Genomic DNA, 19,054 nt, shown 5'->3' with positions numbered 1-19,054 from the left:
TTAAGAGTTTTTGAAGAAAAAAAAAGTTCATAATTGAATTAGTTTTTCAAGTTAATTGAAAAAAACTAATTTCAGAATTATCGGGAAAATTTTCAGATTTCATAAAAGAAATAATTGATCAAAACGATTTAATTAATTAATTAATGAAAGGAAGTTATTTGATAATAAATAAAAATTCAAATCTATAATGAAATAAATATATTCAGAGCAATTATAGGCCAAATGCACGTGAACGGATAGCATGAGAGAAATAAAAAGCTTTCATAGCTATAATTAGAGAACTATTACTATATTTTTAGCATTACATGCTCACAAGAATTTGAGGTTTTCATTTCAAGAGCTCGCAACTCTTATTCGATCATGTTTTTATTTTTGGAAAAATAATTTAAACAGATACTCACTTACGTCCATGGCGTTTTCCTTTATAATCTCACGAAGTTCATGTTTGTCTGGAATCAGTATAGCCACTTGAAATGTCTAAGGCGACCTTATCAAGTCACCTTAGGAATCGACGCTGCCGGTCGTGACGTAACCACTAATGTGCCGTATTTCTACACGTGTCTCTTCCCTGAATTTCTGAAACCTGCACTTTTCTCACGAATTCTACACCTGCCAATTTTCTAAATTTCCAGGTGAATCAGCCTAGGGGCCCTGCTCCAGGTTGTATAGGCCATTAAAGCATTACCAAAGAAATATGACCTTAATGGTGATAGGTGGTGCAAGGGACAGAATTTTTTTTTTCCTGGCAGATATCAGAGATATCAGAGATATCTGCCAGCCATCAAAGCCGATCAAAGCTATCACAGGCAGATCAAAGCCATGTTGTATCACAGACGCCGGAAACCAAAAGTCGAGAGACATAAATTGAAGAAAAGATGTGCATAAATGAAAAGAAAATGTTTAGGGATGCAGAAATATGAAAAAAAAAAGTTTAGGGTTCACAGGAAAAGAAAGGTACAGGGTGCAGAAATTAAGAAAACGGGCAGGTGTAGAAATTGTAAAAAAACGCAGGATGTAGAAACCTAGAAAGCAGACGTGTGTAGGAATCGGGTGGAGAACGCGCAGTGTATGGAGATTCAGAAAATTTGGAAGGTATACCGATTGGAGAAAGCACAGAGTGCAAAAGTTAGTAGGCAGAAATTGGGTAGTAGAAATTCAGAAAAGGGACTGGTGTAGAAATTAGAAAAAGCACAAGGTGTGCAGGAATTTGAAGAAAAAAAATCGCAGAGTGTTAAATTTATAAAATTGGCAGGATTCAGAAATTAAGAGAAAGGACACGTGTAGAAATGGGGAAAAGCGTATGTTTCATAAGTACAGGAAAAAAAAAACCAGTGGTATAATGTAGAAATTGAATAAAGCGTGGGGGTGCGGAAAAATTCAGAAAAAAACACAGGTGTAAAAATTGTAAAAGCAACAGGATGCAGAGAAGGGACAGGTTTCAGAAATAGGGAAAAAAACGAGGTTCGGAAATTCAGAAAAGGGGATAGTTGTAGAGATTGAAAAGAAAAATCACCGGGTGAGGAAATTTTGAAAATGGACTGGTGTGGGAATCGGGAAAAAGCGTAGGGTTAAGATATTCGGAAAAGGGACACGTAGAAAAATAAGGAAAAAAACGCATGGTTCAGAAGTACAAAAAAGAAACAGGGATAAAATGCAAAAATGGAGAAAGCGCAGGGTGTAGAAATTCGAAAAGCACATGATACAGAGAAGGGACACTAACAGCAACTCCGGCCATATCGCTATATTGCAATTTACTGCCATTAATGAGTTGGGTTAGAAATGAAAGTACCATCTATATCGGTGGTCGCTTCAAGCTCTCTCGTTAGGAAAATGTCTTATCTATATTTTCTCCTGGGTTTGAACCTGAGACGATGGCAACCTTCACAGTGGCAGACGAGCATCTTACCACCACGCTACTAGGGCCTCCAGGCTAGGATCTGTTGCGGGCCCCACGTTCACTCTTTTCACGGGTCCTTTTATAGTTAATTCATAGAGTGAAAAAAGTAAAAAATGATGAGAATAGCCCCGGGCCCCAGGGCTACAGCACTGTCAGCCCTGCCCTTGCTGGGTTCATGAATGCTTTCCAGTGTAAATACGGCTCAATTTGATGCGCTTTTTTATCTCTACTCAATGATTTTACGTGAAGTTTTGAACCCCGTCACGTATATTCTCACCGGTAAATAAAAATAAATTTCGTAAAAGATTATTTTTGCTTATTTGACGCTAGAAAATAATATTTAGAAACCAATAACAACAATGTATCAATATTTTTTTTTGTTTCGAAAGGCTGATTTTGAAAGAGTATCGAAGTCCACCAAAACGTATTCACATTTGAATCATCTTATAATTTTTCCACCACATTCAGATTCTAAATTAAGAAACTCTTGAAACACAGATATATTTTTCGACTCTGTATCGATTACTTCACCTGAAGAAACTCTCTCTCTTATTGGAAGATTTCTGTTTTTACATCTCGTCTACAAAATTTATCGTATCGTTTCCGCGTGTTTTACGAATGGGCGTTTATTTCTGTATACAACTATTTTTTCTTTCTTTGTTTTTGTTCTATCTTTGTATACTTCTTTTCCTTTTCAAACTGTCAGAAATCAAAGTCCGACTTGGAAGTTGCTGTTGATAAGACGGAAATGGCTAAAACGACGAGAAAGAGGTGTCATAAGGTCTTTTTTCCACAGTGTACTCAATAGCTCGGTTGTCTAATCTCGCAGCTGGAGACATTTTTACACTTTCTTCAATTTAGATTTATTTTATAGGTCAAAATTTGGACGGAATTTAGAAAAATATAATATATATATTGAAAGTAAGTTTTTTTGATATTGACCTGAAATTTTCTTTCGGTTTTATTTTCTTAAATTATTACAATATCTGTTTTTATCTTAAAGTCAATGTAACAAAAAATTTTGTTTATATTCTTTTCTATCCAAGAAACCGTTTCTTTCTCATTTGGTGTTTGTTTAAAATATATTTTTTAATGTACCGATGCTGTGAAGAAAAAATGTTTTTAAATATTTTTCTAGCTGGAAATGCATGTTCACGATTTTCATTATACTCCCCGCTAAAAGAATTTACAATCCCATCACGTGATTGATCGAAAAACCACTCATTTTCTTATGGGAAATGAACCATGTCGGTCTTATTGAAAAAGGTGGTGGGGGGAAAAGAGGATGGAAAAACGTATATAATGAATTTAAATCTGGAAAAGAAGGAAGAGAAGAGGCCCCGTGGAAACGATAAAAAAGAAGGAAAATGGGTGATTGAGAATATTGGTAGAAGCTTTCTGAAATCACAGGAAAAAATTGCCGAAACTCCGTAGAGAAACCGATTCTATCAACAAGTTTGACCACGTAACGTGAAGCACATCTGCCCAGTCTGTGAGCGACGGTACGATGGAAATTGTGTTCAGTATAATATTTGAGAAGTGATAAGGCATGAAGAATGTTCGCGAAGGTAGGTACGCGGGCATTCGTTTGGGACTAATGTCAAATCTTTGGATGCTTACTCTTGGCCTCACACAATGCCTACTTTGAAGACGAGTTCACATCCACTGCGTCAAAGCGCTACCTTCAAGCACTTTGCGCCACGCTACACGATTTAAAGCTGTAAGAAAAACCGGTTGTGGGTTGTGGTTACACTAAATCGACGATTAAAATCATCTGCCCTGTACTAGCCACATCTCGAAACCGGTTTTTGCGCGGAGATCGGAGTGATGTAGTACTGCGGGTGTGGACCCGGGTTTTAGCCGACAAGCTGGAAAAAGTACACATTCATCATGTTTGCTTAGAAAATTTACGACTCATTCGATTATAAAATTACTATTTAAATTTACAGCACAATTATTAATGATTATAATAACTTATGTTTTATAAAATTTTTGAAATTTTATCTCTTCAAGTTCGTAATATCGCGTCCAAACGCCTTTGAAATAGTCAAACAAGCTCTCTCTGTTTTCTTTCCTCTCTTATCACCTGTTGTAACAATACGAAGTTAGTTTTAGCTGATCGGTTTCACCGTCCATTGCACGGTTCCGTTCGGCATATATACGCTCTAGCGAAGGAAAATCTCTATCTCCTCTGTAGCTTAGTGGTCAGAGCACTCGTCCGGCAATCGAGGGACCCGGGTTCGACTCCCGGTAGAGGCAGAGATGAGTTTTTTCCTTCCTTAAAAAATGAACATCTCAAATACTAAATATCTTCACAACATCCAGTCTTCCGTATATCTTGTATTAACAAGTGGAGAGCGACATTCATGTCATAAATACGAAGTTGTTCTTTTTACCATCCTTTTATTTCTATATTAGTAACTTTTTTCCCCCACGTATAATGTATCCTTCTACTGTATAAGTATAAGAGCAACAGAGAACTGGTTGGGTGAGGGTGAAAAGAGAATCTACTTGGTATAACTACACTCGCTTATCTCTATCTCTTATCTGCACTTATGTATTATACTGTTTTCCTTTCATTTGCCCCCCCCCCCTTCAACTTCTTTACCTTTCTCTAACGTGCGGTTAGGTTAGGACGAGGTTACCATATTTTTCGCCCATTCGTCAAATACAGATCATCCGAATTTCTCGCCGAAACCTTGTAAGCGAAGCGGTTAAGGAAAAAAATGTTTTCAAACAGAGATGTTTAACCCTTTCAGAGTCAGTACTCACAAACGTGTGGTTTGTTTTTTGTCGCTGTAGATATTCCTTTTTAGCCTCAGGAAGTTCAAGCGTGACTTCAACAGTAAAGTATCCATATGCCTTGGAGTCAAAGCTGAATTCCTTAAAGTTAAAAAAAAAGAAATCTACACAGCTAAAACGCAACCCCCTCCCCCTCTTCCCCCGTTTTTGCGTACAGGGTCTGGAAGAGTTGATAAACAACGAAGCTAAAGGATGCTAAAAAAAATTAGTTAAGAATGGTGTCTAAAACAATTCGGCGCTTAGAATGGTGTTGAAACAACGATTTAGCCAAGTGTGTTTATTCAAACAACGATATATCTAAAAATAGTGTTGAAACAACGATTTGGTAAGAACAGCATTCAAACAACGATTTAGCTATGAATGTTTTATAAATAATGACTTAGACAAGAATTTAGGTTCAAATTTAGCTAAGAATGTTTTATGACAACGATTCAGCTAAGAATGTTTTATGACAACGATTTAGAAGAATGTTTTATGACAACGATTTAGAAGAATGTTTTATGACAACGATTTAGAAGAATGTTTTATGACAACGATTTAGAAGAATGTTTTATGACAACGATTTAGAAGAATGTTTTATGACAACGATTTAGAAGAATGTTTTATGACAACGATTTAGAAGAATGTTTTATGACAACGATTTAGAAGAATGTTTTATGACAACGATTTAGAAGAATGTTTTATGACAACGATTTAGAAGAATGTTTTATGACAACGATTTAGAAGAATGTTTTATGACAACGATTTAGAAGAATGTTTTATGACAACGATTTAGAAGAATGTTTTATGACAACGATTTAGAAGAATGTTTTATGACAACGATTTAGAAGAATGTTTTGCATCCAGCAAAAGAATAGTGTTTTTACAAACTACAACTCGTGTTCAAAATTAATAGAATGAACTGAAATATTCAATCCCATTAGAAGCCAAGTTCGGCCTTTTTCCTTCACGATTGGCAATTTTTCTCTCCATGTAGTGTGACACTATAACCTTGCTATTACGTATCGCTTACCTGTTAGCTTCGTCTTCTACGTTGGGAAATTTATAGCAAGATTTGTACCATGTTAGCCAAATGAGATCTGTTTGAAAATTTTTTTAGCAAAATCAACACATTATGTCGAATTTCTGAAAAACTAGTGGACAGATTTTAATGGAATTTGGTACGAATGCACAGTTATAACAGAGAAAGAGATGTACCGCACAAAAGTCATAGTATGCACTCCGCACGATTTTCAGTAAAAGCTCATCATTGCAGGAATGTCCAAAATCCACGTTGCGAGATCGGACCGAAAATGAGTTTGATATGGGGTATGGTCACCTCTCACAGTTAGACAGGTCACACAGAGTGACGGCATACTGGACACTAGGCAGTTGAGGAGTCCGTGTGGCAATCGGTCCCACTCCTGCAGCAACGCAGTTTTCAGTTCCGGGATGGTTCTCGGAGGGAGATGGCGAGATGCAATTGCCCTCCCTGAAGCGTCCCAGACATGTTCTATAGGGTTTAGGTCAGAAGAGCTGGCTGGCCAATCCATAGGCAGAATATCCTCACTTTCCAGATAATCGTCGACCAGGTGAGCCCGATGCGGGCGAGCGTCGTCGTCCATGAACAGGAACCGAGGGCCAACTGCGCCCCTGAACAGTCGAACCTAGGGCTCTAAGAACTCCTCTCTATACCTCCTAGCAGTCACGGACCCTCTGCCAAACACATGGAGGATGGGGGTGTGCGACCGTCCAACATGATGCCTGCCCAACTATGACGCCTCCACCACCATAGTGATCCATTTCCCTGATGTTGAAGGGATGGTATCAGGTACCAGGCTCTCTCCAGATGAGTGTACGTCGAGAATCAGTGTCCAGGCTGAATCTCGACTCATCTGTGAATAGCACGGTTCTCTATTGAAATCTGGTCCAAGGCTGATTGATGTCTGCACCATGCTAAACGCGCTCTCTTGTGTGCTGCCAAATAGCGCGGATCTTCTGGCATAAAGCCCTCTCTCACGAAGCCTTCGGGCAACAGTAAACCGTGAAACTCGAGTTCCAGTGGCAGCTGCAGCTCACGTGAGAGCTGTGATGCTGTAGCAGTCCTGTGGTGCCGCGTGGAAAGTGCCAAATAACGATCCTCATTGGTCGTCGTGGCTCTTCGAAACCTTGATATGGATCCAGTGTCCTGAAACTGTTTCCACTCTGTAGCCACCTGCCTCCAATTGCCCGGTTTTGCTTCAATTGATTGCCCAGCCTCCAATCTACCGACGATTCCCCATCCCATTCCGTCATCCATACATACGTTTGTGGCTACTCATTTTACCTGATAGCTTATAAAATTCACCAAACTCTTGGGGGCCGTTCAAGTATTACGTCAGCAAATTTTTAGCCATTTTTGGCCCCCCTCCCGTCAACAAAATTTCGTCAGCACTGCCCCCTACCTCCTAACACGTATTGGTGAGATCAGAAACGTACGCGGGAGGAGGGGCATAGGGGGCTCGTGCGATCCCCCCCAGACGAAAAAAAAAAATTTTTAACCAAAAAAAATTTTAATTTCGAAAGCAAATACCTTTATATGTTATTATAACCGATTTCTCTTCATTTCAATGCTATTTGAAGGGTAAAAACTCAAAATTAGAGCACTTTTAGATCAAAAGCACTCAATTTTAGAGCACTTTTAAGAAATTCATTGCGACCCACCCTTTAAGCCATATATGGCAAACCCTTGACCCGCGAACCAAATGTGGCCCTGAAAGTTATGTGATGTGGCTTGCCCCCCCCCCTCAAACCCACTTTTTTTTAATGAACTAAGCGGCACATTTACAGATCGCTTAAATGACCAGTGGCAAAATTCCAGAGCATTCAAGTGGTCCGTGGCACATTCAAAGATCACTTAAGTCACCCGCGACACAGTTCCAGAGCATTTAAACGATCCGTGGCACATTTAGAGATCCCTTGAGTAACATGTGGCACAATTTTAGAGCACTTAAGCGGCCCTTCCGGTGAGGTTCTACATCACTCAAGTTTACCCGTGGAAGATTCCCAGATTACTACTGATCCATGGCATAGTTACGAATCACTTGAGTGATGCGTTGCACAGTTCCAGAGCACTTGAAGGATCCGTGAAACATTTAGAGATCGCTGAAGTATCTCTATAAGGGTATAAGGGGTGTATCATTAGGGAGAACGCGCGCGCGCGTTAGTTCAGGCGCCCACAAACTAGCGAAAGATTTTTTCTCATTTGACGCACCGAGTAAGAACATTTCATACTTTCATAAAGGGGGGTTGATGACGTAAGCATCATCCAAACCCCCCCCCCCCCCTGTCATAAAAGTCAGCAAATCGGAAACCCCTCCCATCGATGCTGACGTAATACTTGAATGGGCCCCTTGAGAGAAACACAGCGAATGTCGCCGAGGAGTACGAGCACACGAATCGTGGAGAACGCCTCGTGCCCTCATCATCCCCTCCGTGGTCACAGCTCCGCCCACACGCACGTGTACACTTACGTATTGACACTGAATATTTGCTTACTTCTTCGGTGGCATTATTAGTACCTTTGGTTCAGTACGTTTTGTGAAAATAGGCAAAAAATGGGCAAGTTCTCATAATTTTGCTAGTAATTAATCCTCTTAATTTAGGGATCGATATATGTAGGGGCCGACGAAAGCCCGAATTTCGGACATTGACCGGGACAATTTGACTAGCCGCTTCGCGAAGTGGCCACCACCGGGCTTCGGCAGAAACATATACGATAATTCAGCCAAGGAAATTTTTTTGAAACTGCGATCTATAGCATAAATCAATCATCGGAACATTTTCAAAGCAAAGATAGAATCTCGAACTCAGTGCGCGCGTGTGTGAATTATGTATTATCAGCGTGCAATATAATGTATACACCCCTCTCCACACCATCAGAACTGTTTACTACATGCGTACGATCTCTGTAGCTGCTTTTTTTTGTGATTGTTTATCATGGTTTGCTACTGAAAATTACTAGATGATTTCAGATGGAATGACAGGGTCAAGGTCCAAGGCTCTTCTACACATAATTGGTGATAGAATATGAGCTGATTTCACAGACACGAGGAAGAAATATAAAGAAAATGTCTTTATCAGACGCCGAATATCCTCTTGAATGGAGAGAGACTGATACAACAAATACATAAAGAGCAAGGATTGAAGAATGTGTCATCGGCGACATCGTGTGACAGGTCACATAATATCAATGCATATGAAAAAAAAACTATGATTATTAATATGCACTTATATAATGCTCAACCAATGACACGTGTAAGGGGGGTCATTCAAGTATTACGTCAGCATCGAGGGGGGGGGGGTTCAGATTTGCTGACTTTTCATGACGGGGGGGGAGGGAGGGTTTGAAGGTTGCTTACGTCATCAACCACTCCTTTTTGAAGATATGAAATATTTTAAGCTGCTGACGAAATTTTGCTGACAGGCGGTGAGGGGGGGGTCAGTGTTTTGCTGACTTTTGCTGACAAGGGGGGGGGGGAAGGGGGCCAAAAATGGCTGAAAATATGCTTACGTAATACTTGAATGGCCCCTAAGTGTCTAAAACATAGTCTCCCAAACTTTTTGTTCCATCGCCCCCTTCATCAGAAATTTTTTCCTCACATCGCCCCCCCCCCCAATGTAAACCCATAGGATCCTATGTTAAATCAGTAGGTTCTATCGCTCCCTTGGACCATTCCATCGCCCACCAGGGAGCGATATTGCCCACTTTGGGAAACACTGGTCTAAGACGACCTGTTTCCGGGTAAAAAAAAGTCAAGGGGTTAATTCTACAGGGTGTTTCAAAAATAATCACTCGATTTGAAATGCGTATATTACGAAAAATATTGAACACAGACACTTAAGATTAATTTTATATTACTTGGCTAATCATGAAGTTTTTTTACAAACGAAATTAAAGGTGCTCAATATGTCCATCTTGGAATTCATGGCATAAGTCTCCTACGGTAGTCAAATTCATCCCAAACTTTTGCGAGCATGTTTGCATCCACTGCTGCTGTGATGCGTATCTTCAGTTCGGCTAATGTAGCTGGAAGGAGAGGCACATAAACGTATTCTTTTATTAATCCCCTAAAGAAGAAATCGCACACTGTGAGGTCCGGCGGTCTTAGAGGCCAGTGATGTTTAACTGAATCGTCAGGTCCCGTACTGCCGACCCATCGTTTGGGAATGCGATTGTTCAAATCAGACCTGCACAGTCAGATCCCAGCTCCCAAACTACAGTCGCCCCCACTTCCGTATTCGCGGTTTTATTACCTTTATTAGTTCAAATCAGCAATAGATTATTTTCATGGAGGAGCCGCCGCCGCCGCCGCCGCCCCCCCCCCCGCAAATGTCGCATGTTCGAAAGGCTGTGTTTGTAAAGCTGAAATCGCTGATACCCTTTGAAATATTAGGTTCTTCATGAGCTACATAAGAGGTCTTCAACCTTTTTCCAATCACGAGCACTGCCTGTATCCACCATCACAAGAAGAGCACGTTTGACGTACGAGTGCATATGAAATCAGGATGATTTCACTCCTCGAATGCAATTTGTACGAGGTGCTCGACTGGAACGTTAATCAAGTGCTCGCGAGCACGAAATCTGACACGAGCATTGAGCACTCTGGTTGCTTCAGGGAGCACCGTGGTGCTCGCGAGCAACGGGTTGAAAACGCCGCCTGAGCAACATGAATGAATGCACGCCAGAACTCTGCCGCCCCGTTGCCGAGATCTTTTGAAGCCCGGCTTCTCGTGGCGTACCCTATTCATGAGCAACAACACAATCTGATTCTTCAATGCAACGATCTGATCATGTTGAGAAATGTCGGTGAATTTTGTTATGAAGATTGTTGAGATGTAACAGAACGTGGAACCTTAGTGTTTCTTTTCTTTTTTGTATTATTTGTGTGTAATCCAGTATTTTCTTTATTTTCAGCATGGAAGAGTATTTACAGTACATAGGAAGCGTGATGGGCGCAGCAGCTCTGACGGGTGCCACGGCAATGGCCACATCACTCTACATGTCCACTCTGCCACCTCCATTGACTCCTACAGTGAATCTGACAAGCCAGTCGAACAATTTACCCGTAAGTCAGAACGTCTATTTTTTTTTTTTTGTCTAGTCACGAGATGAACCAGCGCCTCCTAGAGATAGAAGGCCTCCGCACGGATTGCCATAAACGTCATTCAGACTACCTAGCAAGTTTGCCACATTTTGAAAAACACAGCATACTATTTCGTTTCTTCTTATTTTGGCGTAGAATCTTCCTGGTTGGCTCACAAATACTGCGTAGTGATTGGATGTGGAGCATAGAAATCGTCTATTCTGAGTCCTATCATTTCTTTTCCGCACAACGATGACACAGGCACGGATACACAAGCATTAAAGAAATACAGAAGGCCTCAACAAATCTTTCATTTGGATTGGAATTTGTTGTAATTTGCATAATTCCTTTTTGTAAATAATTGTAAATATTGTATATGTTGGACTCATCAGCTTCCTTTTGCATTTATCCTTAAAATTGTTCAATAATTTCTTTTTTTTTTTGGGTCCTCCATATTTACATTTTTCCAACTGGAACCCTATGAATATAGTTAATTTTTTCTTCTTGTAAATATTTTTGATTAATGAGCACTTAATGAACGGAACTCTTATTAATTTTGATTAATATTGCATATATTTTTGCTTATTTAAAGTTGGATCAACAATTTAAAAGTGAACGTTGACCTGTTGTTTTCTCTGAAAAAGTCAGCAGGCCCGTCATTTGCCGTTCCCCCCAAAAAGCCGTTGCCCCCCCCCCGGCTTTTGAAGAAATACACTAAAAATGGTATATATATATATACAAACCAATGGTATATATATATATATATACACACATTGAGTAAATCTGCCTTGCCCCCCCCCCTGGAAAAAGTTGAAATTACGGCCCTAGAAAAAGTGATACTTTGTCCATAATGAGTGCTCAAATATATTGAGCAGTTCAGAGCAAAATTTATACTTGAGTGTCAACATGTTATTAGCATATATTTGAAAGAACTTTTCAACTTTTAATTTCGTATGTGAGGTTTTTACGCTGCGACCCCAGGCCCGTCATTTAGGGGGGCAGGGGGGGCCGTTGCCCCCTCCTTCTGGCTTTTGAAAATACACTAAAAATGGTATATATATATATATGTATACATACATTGAGTACATGTGCTTTGCCCCCCCCCCTGAAAAAGGTTTGCCACCCCCCCCCGGAAAAAGTTGAAATGACGGCCCTGTGCGACCCCCATGCAGTGTTTTTTCTCCTCTTTTTTCCACCGTGAACTGAATTGTTAGGAGAGGCGGTCTTGGTGATTATGGCTACATGCTTTGACAGTCTTGTATCCTGGACCTGGTTGCAAGTTTGTTGGTTGTGGTGGCAATATCTCTCTGGCTTAATTTTGTTTAGCCTGTCTGCTGATTTTACCATTTTCCTCTCTTCTTTTTATTCTTCATTCTCCTTCTTTTTCTTCCCAATTTTTCTTTCCTTCTTCATAGGCCTTCCTGGCCAATTCGTATGCCGACATTCGTCCCAGTTGGATGTGAATCGGCTCTATATTCTATTCTAGTCTGGTCTGGTCTGATACTGGCACGAGCAGGGAATTTTTTTTCCCCGAATATTCTGAGGGAAAATGGACTACTTACTGAAGTCAAAACAGCGGAGGCCTTCTATCTCTAGGAGGTGCTGGTTGAACCAGCTGCTTAGAAGCAGTGTTCTTCAACCATTTTATACTGCCATTGTGATGGTCGAGTGGTCCTAGTGACAGACTCCCGAGTTCGAACCCCACCGTGGGCGTCGGCCTACAAGAAGGCCTGAAATGAGAAGAAGATTTTAAAAAAAACTGCATGACGTCACAGATTTGTTCACAGAACAGGTATTTACAACAGAGATCTTAACGGAACGTGACCTAAAAATATCGAGAGCAATTTACAGATGATCTTCCGACTCAAATTTTACAACTTATTAGTTCCAGAAAAGCGACGCCACCTTATAAAGTCCAAAAGAGGCCTTCTTGATTTTTCTACTATCTTCTCGGGTCATCTTTACTCTTCTCCTTTGGCATCACATAGGAACTGTCACCAAACTCGCCAAGTTTGTCGTTAATTTGGTGAGATTTACAGATATGCGCTATCGATTATTTACACGTGAAAGATGACACATATTAAATGATAAATAATCACTAATTTCATTCTCAAACCTTACCTTTAACATTACAAGGGGGTGCCAAAATGCGCACTTGCCTCGGGTGACCAAGCATCTAGTTGCGGCCCTGGTGTCAAGGGACGCTTTTCAGAGCGCATAGACGCTAGAGTGTTCATTTTCGGATGGGATCAAGAACTTTCGGAAGATTATGATGTAGATTTCATCGTTGGTTTTTTTTCCACGTATATCATGATCCGTCCGTTGACGAACATTGATTACGTGTGTGAATCTATATGTGCAATTTATATGAATATTCTTATTTACTATCCTGAAGATAGTTAATAAAATTTCCAGACACATCCCCCGGGAACACTTCGATATCTCGCTGAGATGGGAAGCGTGGTATGTTTGGTCTTCAAAGGTCAAAGTCTTCGGTCTGCCAGAGCGTATCCGCCCGAAACACCTGTTAATTTATGAATCACCCTGTATTTAAATAACATTTTCATTTAAGGATTCATACACACAAATTTGAAAAAAAAAAATCGTTCTTCTTCTAGGGACCAGATCTCGCCAGGTGTTCGGGACTCTACCCGGACGGAAAGTTACTGGAATACGTCTACGAAGACGCCAGGACGCTCCATGATATCCTCGCGAGAGGATGCAGAGTTTCAGGTATACATAGACAATGATAAAGTAATAGTAATGATAACACGCGCGCACTAGAGATAAAAAGTTACATTATCTCTAAAAATCACCGCATTAATGCCATTACCAAAAAAAAACATATTTTACAATTCATATTTCCACACATTATAGCTATTGGTGTATATGAAGAGCTTATCTTTACTGTGTGAATATAACTAAAATTATTATCACCATTACTAGTCTCTTCATTGATCTTTTAAATGGAATTTCCCCACAGATAATGGACCATGTTTGGGTTGGAGAGATGGCACTAATGGCGAATACAAATTCATCAGCTACAAAAAAGTAAGTACTTTCTTAAGCTGAATTTGAAGGGGAGAAAATATTATTCGAAATGATTATTTTTGAATGATAATGACACTCTGTCATCATTAACATTATTTTTTCACGCAGACGATCGAAAAGGTCAACGATTTCGCCGCCGGACTCGTGAAGCTCGGTATGAAGTCTGGACAATCGACATTCCTCGGAATCTACGCCCAGAACTGTGTCGAGGTAAGTATTACACTGTGGAGAAATCTCGGAATCCTTCGCCTTTTAACTCCCCCCCCCCCCGCTTACAAGCGAATTGGCAAGAAATTGGGATGCTCTTTATATAAATACGAATACAACGCCACAACAGGCAAAATGCCCAACGAGGTAGCTTTATTTAACGGATCGGCGATAAATATAGTAACCTTGTCCTAACCTAACCACACGTTAGGAAAAAGGAAGGGAAAAAAAACCACGAATAAAAAAGAGTAAGACAGTATAATAGATAAGGTGATAACAATGTAGGTACAAAGTAAGATTTCTTTTCACCCTCACCCCTACCTGTTATCTTTCACTGTTGTAACAAAGATACATCATATGTGGGGGGAAAAATTACTATCAGGGTATACAAAAAACCAAAAAGAAAAAGCATTTTCAGGTTGCAAAACAAAGCTTCGGGATGATCAGGAGAGAGGAAGGAAAACAGAGTGAACTCACTCACTTTCTTTCTCTCGTTTGAATTCCTTCCACTAACGTTTGGACATAATATTACGTTCGTTGATCGTAAAGTGGTTAAAGTACAGTGGGATCTCGACCATCCGGCCTAGTCTCTTGGCGCCACGATGTCGCCAAATCATCGAAGCTGTCACCAAACTACGCCAAGTTTGTTGCCGATTTGACGATGTTTTTACATAAGAATGCGTTAAATTTTCATTTTTACATGAGATAATGACTATTTACAGGCGAAAAATGAAATAATAAATGGTAAATAAGAACCATTTATAGGCTTACATAATTTTCATAACAATATTTTGGATCACAATCTAAACTTCATTCGCAGAGGGCTGTCGAGTCGTAAAAATTCACTAACAGATGGGGGACTCGAGCTATGGGAGCATGACCTAGACTTGATTGTCAAGGACATCCCAGATGAGCCAAGAAAACCCACTAACAGTCAGATCTTGAGCTATGGGTCACGCACGATCGAAATTTCATTGGCAGGGGCCTTACGAGATCGGTCATAAAAGTCCACAAAAAACAGGAGCTCCTGAGCAATGGATTACGACCCCCAAACTTGATTCTCACGGTCTTTCGATGTTCAGGGGTCGTAAAAATCCACTTAGACTAAATTTGCCACATTTTGAAACACATCATCCTATTTCGTTTCTTCTTATTTTGGCGTAGAATTGGCTCACAAATATCGCATCGTGATTGGTTGTGAGGCATAGAAATCGCCAATTCTGAGCCCGATCATTTCTTTTCCTCACAAACGATGATATTGTGGCACGAGTAGGGAATTTTTTTTCCTTGAATATTCTGAGGGAAAATGGACTACTTACTGACGTCATAAACAGCCAGCGGAGGCCTTCTATCTCTAGGAGATGCTGCATGAAGTGCGCTCCCACTTGATTCAAAATGGTACCTATTTGAGTGTCATGGATGCTAGTAGGCATTACGCGTGTGCAAAATTACAGAAAAAAAAAGTTTCAAAAGTGTTGACTGTAAGGATTTCTCGTTTCGCTATTATGGATATAGAAATAATGATTGTATGTGTAATGATGTTAACTTAATCTCAACGTTTCATGAAAAAAATCAAATCCATGTTTCTTTTCAGTGGATTATCACAGAACATGCGAGTTACCGGCAATCGGCCGTCATCGTTCCCTTGTACGATACACTAGGACCTCATGCCTGCTCCTACATCATCAATCAAGGTAAGAGTACTTTTTTTTTCCGCAGAATTAATTTCAAATACAGTCGAACCTAATTAAGACGAACTCGCTTAATGCGAATTAACTATTACGCACTTCGTACGCATTCTTCTACGGAGTTTCTAACGAAGCGGCACATGCTAGAATATGTGCTCTGTGTGTATGTGTGGCCCTAATGTAATCACAGTGTCGAATTGAGCGCGTTTCGTGTCCGTGCTGCCACCTGTTTTCCATTTTCTGAAGTAAAAATGTAAATGCTTACATTTTTCTTGCTTTGTCAGTATTGTGTTGTAGGTCTGCCTGCTCTCCACGGGGGAGGCTTTTTCAAATGGGGGACCGGCTCGAATTCGCACCTCGAAGCTGGAAAACCTCAAAAAGAAAACTTCAGCCGACCACCACTGTGCCTTCAACGGGGATCAAATCTGGATTCTCAGTGCAGGACGAGAGTCCAGCAGGATGCCCACACGACCGCACAGTGGTCAATCGTATAAGGCTAGGTACACGTCTACATACGTCACCCTTTCACGTACGTTGCTAATTGTCCAGCAACGCAAGCAACAACGGCCGACATTGAGTCAGACGGCTAGGGGGCGTTTGACGTCGTCCACTGAAAGCGAATCACAGGATGCTCAGTTCGCGACTGCGCTCCATGCAGACGAGTGCTTCTTCGTTGAAAATCCTTAGGAAATATTAAAAGCCAAACTACATTCAGAGGACCTGCTTAAGTCCATACTTACGGGATCATTCAAGTATTACGTCATCATCGATGGGGGGAGGGGGTTTGAGATTTGCTGACTTTTAAATGACAGAAAGGGAGGGGGATTGGATGATGCTTACGTCATCAACCACCCTTTATGAAGATATGAAATATCCTTAATGGCATCTTATTCAATGCGCCAAAAACGTAAAAAAAACCTTTCTCGATAGTTATTGGGCACCTGAATTAACATTCTACCTATTGATAAGTCCCTAAGTCCCCTACAGAGCCACTTTAATAATTCCTAAATGTTTCACGGATCCTTCCAGTGCTCTGTAAATGTTTCCGGGCCGCTTAAGTGTGCTCTAAAACTGTGCCACATGTCACTCAAAGGATCTCTAAATGTGCCACAGATCGTTTAAGTGTTCTGTAACTGTGTCGCGGGTTACTTAGGCGATCTTTGAATGTGAAAGTGATCTTTGAGGCCTACTTCAGTGATCTGAAAAATGTGCCACGATTCACTTAAATGCTCTGGAATTGTGCCACGGGTCATTTAAGCGATCTGTAAATGTGCCGCTTAGTTCATTTTTTTTTAGGGGTACAAGCCACATCAGATAACCTTCGCATTTGGTCAAGGGTTTACCATGTATGGCTTAAAGAGTGGGTCGCAATGAATTTCTTAAAGAGAAATTTTGAGTTCTTACCCTTCAAATAGTATTAAAATTAAGAGAAATCGATTATAGTAACATATAAAGATAATTTCTTTCGAAAGTTTAATTTTAAAAAAGTAATTTTTTTTTCGTCTGAGGGGGAGGCGCACGAGCCCCCTATGCCCCCCCCCTCCCGCGTACGTTTCTGATCCCACCAATATTCGTTAGGAGGTAGGGGCAGTGATGACGAAATTTTGCTGACAAGGAAGAGAAGGGGGTCAAAAATGGCTAAAAAGTTTCTTACGTAATACTTGAACGGCCCCTAATGAGACATCTGTGATACGAACTCGAGAAAATAAAAATTATAGTATTCAAATCGATTACTACTTTCCATCTCCACCCATGAACGGCACTTATCAAATAACGGCTTTCGTGTTTACGTGGGGAAGCACGGGGGAGAGAAATCAAAGGAGAAAAAAAATGGATCGAGTGGCGTGAAAAAAAAAAGTTATGTACGTACTGCGCCTGCGCAAAAAAGAAAGACGCGTTCAATCTTATTCGATTCGGATTTGCTCGGTCGTCTGCTGCTGTCGCCGGAAAAAATTGTTTCTAGTGGACGAGATTGTGTTCTACTTTTTGTGCGTTGGGGGCCAATCTTACGAATACAGACAACTGCGTGCGACTTGTTTATCGTTTCCAGCCCAATACGAAATTCGCTTGGCGCCAAAAAATTTTCGGATTTTTCCTTGACCTCGTCTTAACAAGGTTCGGTCATAATTAACATTGATTATGTACGAAGTATACATTTCTTGTTCAAGTTATTAAGAAATTTTTGTTTTTCCTTAACAGCTGAAATAGAAATGGTCATCTGTGACAACGAAGCGAAGGTCAAGAGCCTGATCGCCGAGTCATCGAACACCCCGGCTCTGAGACGGATCATCGTCATAAAGCCCGTGTCCGATGAGGTCAAAGCAACCGCTGAGAAAAAAGGCATCAAATTACACTCGTTCCAAGAAGTAGAGGTTGGTCTGATTCGAACAGTACTTATTTTGCACCTGTAACAGTCCTATTGAGAAGTGGCTAACTGGGGTCGAAACCCCTCGATGATGATTCACTGTTTACACGTGCATCGCTCTGTGTTTTTAATTGTTTAACTTTCGTATTTTTCTCTCTCCCGTACAGAATTTGGGCAAAAAGAATCCATGTGATCCTCATGTAAGTATTGCAACGTTGCCATTCATTTTTGACATCAATTAAGCGTGTAAGCTGATGATATTGAGCAAGTGACGCGAAGCTGATTTAGTATGAATTTTAGGAAGTGGTTCTTGATCAGGGGTGCAGGAAGGCAGTCTTGGGGGGTGAGACAAGTAAAATGTTCTATGATGCGATCATTGTACCCTTTCACTATCAATTAGTAAACAAATACTTTAACCCCCCCCCCCTTTCACGTACGGGGTTTTGGCAATGAATTTGGATGTTCCACATTTGGCATATCGGTGATAAATCTGGTAATCTTGTCCTAACCCATCCGCACGTGAAAAAAGGAAGAAGAAGGAGAAAGAAAAGATTGAAGAAAAAGGAAAACAGTATGATAGATATATGACAGATAAATAGAATATACAATATATTTCTCTTTTCACCCTCAAAATAGTTGTCAAACGTAACGTGACTCGACCGTTTATACTACTCAAAATTAATCCAAATGAACTTCATTTCTATACTGTATATTTGTGTATTATTTAGCCGCCAAAACCTGAAGATTTGGCGACGATATGTTACACGAGCGGTACGACAGGTAATCCCAAGGGTGTCATGTTGACACACGGAAGCATCATCGCTTGCGTCAGCGCCGTCTGCCTGCAGCTGGTGAGAATACAATCTTACAAAAATTCTTATATGAAAAAAAATATGGCAAACAAAAATGAAGAATTCAATATTAATTCATAAGTGCATAT

General features: G+C 40.5%; 1 protein-coding gene across 1 annotated transcript in view; it reads left to right on the top strand.

The window, feature by feature from the left end:
* The first annotated feature begins 2,674 nt into the window (after nt 1–2,674).
* The window catches only part of LOC149089486 (long-chain-fatty-acid--CoA ligase 5-like), a 38,393-nt gene continuing 22,013 nt past the window's right edge, over nt 2,675–19,054 (top strand). Inside the window, exons 1-9 of the mRNA XM_089239061.1 lie at nt 2,675–2,818; nt 10,635–10,785; nt 13,422–13,536; nt 13,787–13,854; nt 13,963–14,064; nt 15,656–15,755; nt 17,949–18,121; nt 18,282–18,314; nt 18,843–18,965. Of these exons, the coding sequence (XP_089095187.1) occupies nt 10,636–10,785; nt 13,422–13,536; nt 13,787–13,854; nt 13,963–14,064; nt 15,656–15,755; nt 17,949–18,121; nt 18,282–18,314; nt 18,843–18,965 (864 nt within the window). The 5' untranslated portion in view covers nt 2,675–2,818; nt 10,635. The remainder of the gene's footprint in view (nt 2,819–10,634; nt 10,786–13,421; nt 13,537–13,786; nt 13,855–13,962; nt 14,065–15,655; nt 15,756–17,948; nt 18,122–18,281; nt 18,315–18,842; nt 18,966–19,054) is intronic.

Source organism: Pholcus phalangioides, unplaced genomic scaffold (assembly GCF_987345545.1).
Source record: "Pholcus phalangioides strain wild (caught in Gottingen) unplaced genomic scaffold, Ppha-v1.0 ptg000002l_1, whole genome shotgun sequence".
Lineage (NCBI taxonomy): Eukaryota > Metazoa > Arthropoda > Arachnida > Araneae > Pholcidae > Pholcus > Pholcus phalangioides.
The sequence above is the reverse complement of the archived record's forward strand: the minus strand, read 5'-3'. Positions and strand labels throughout refer to the sequence as shown.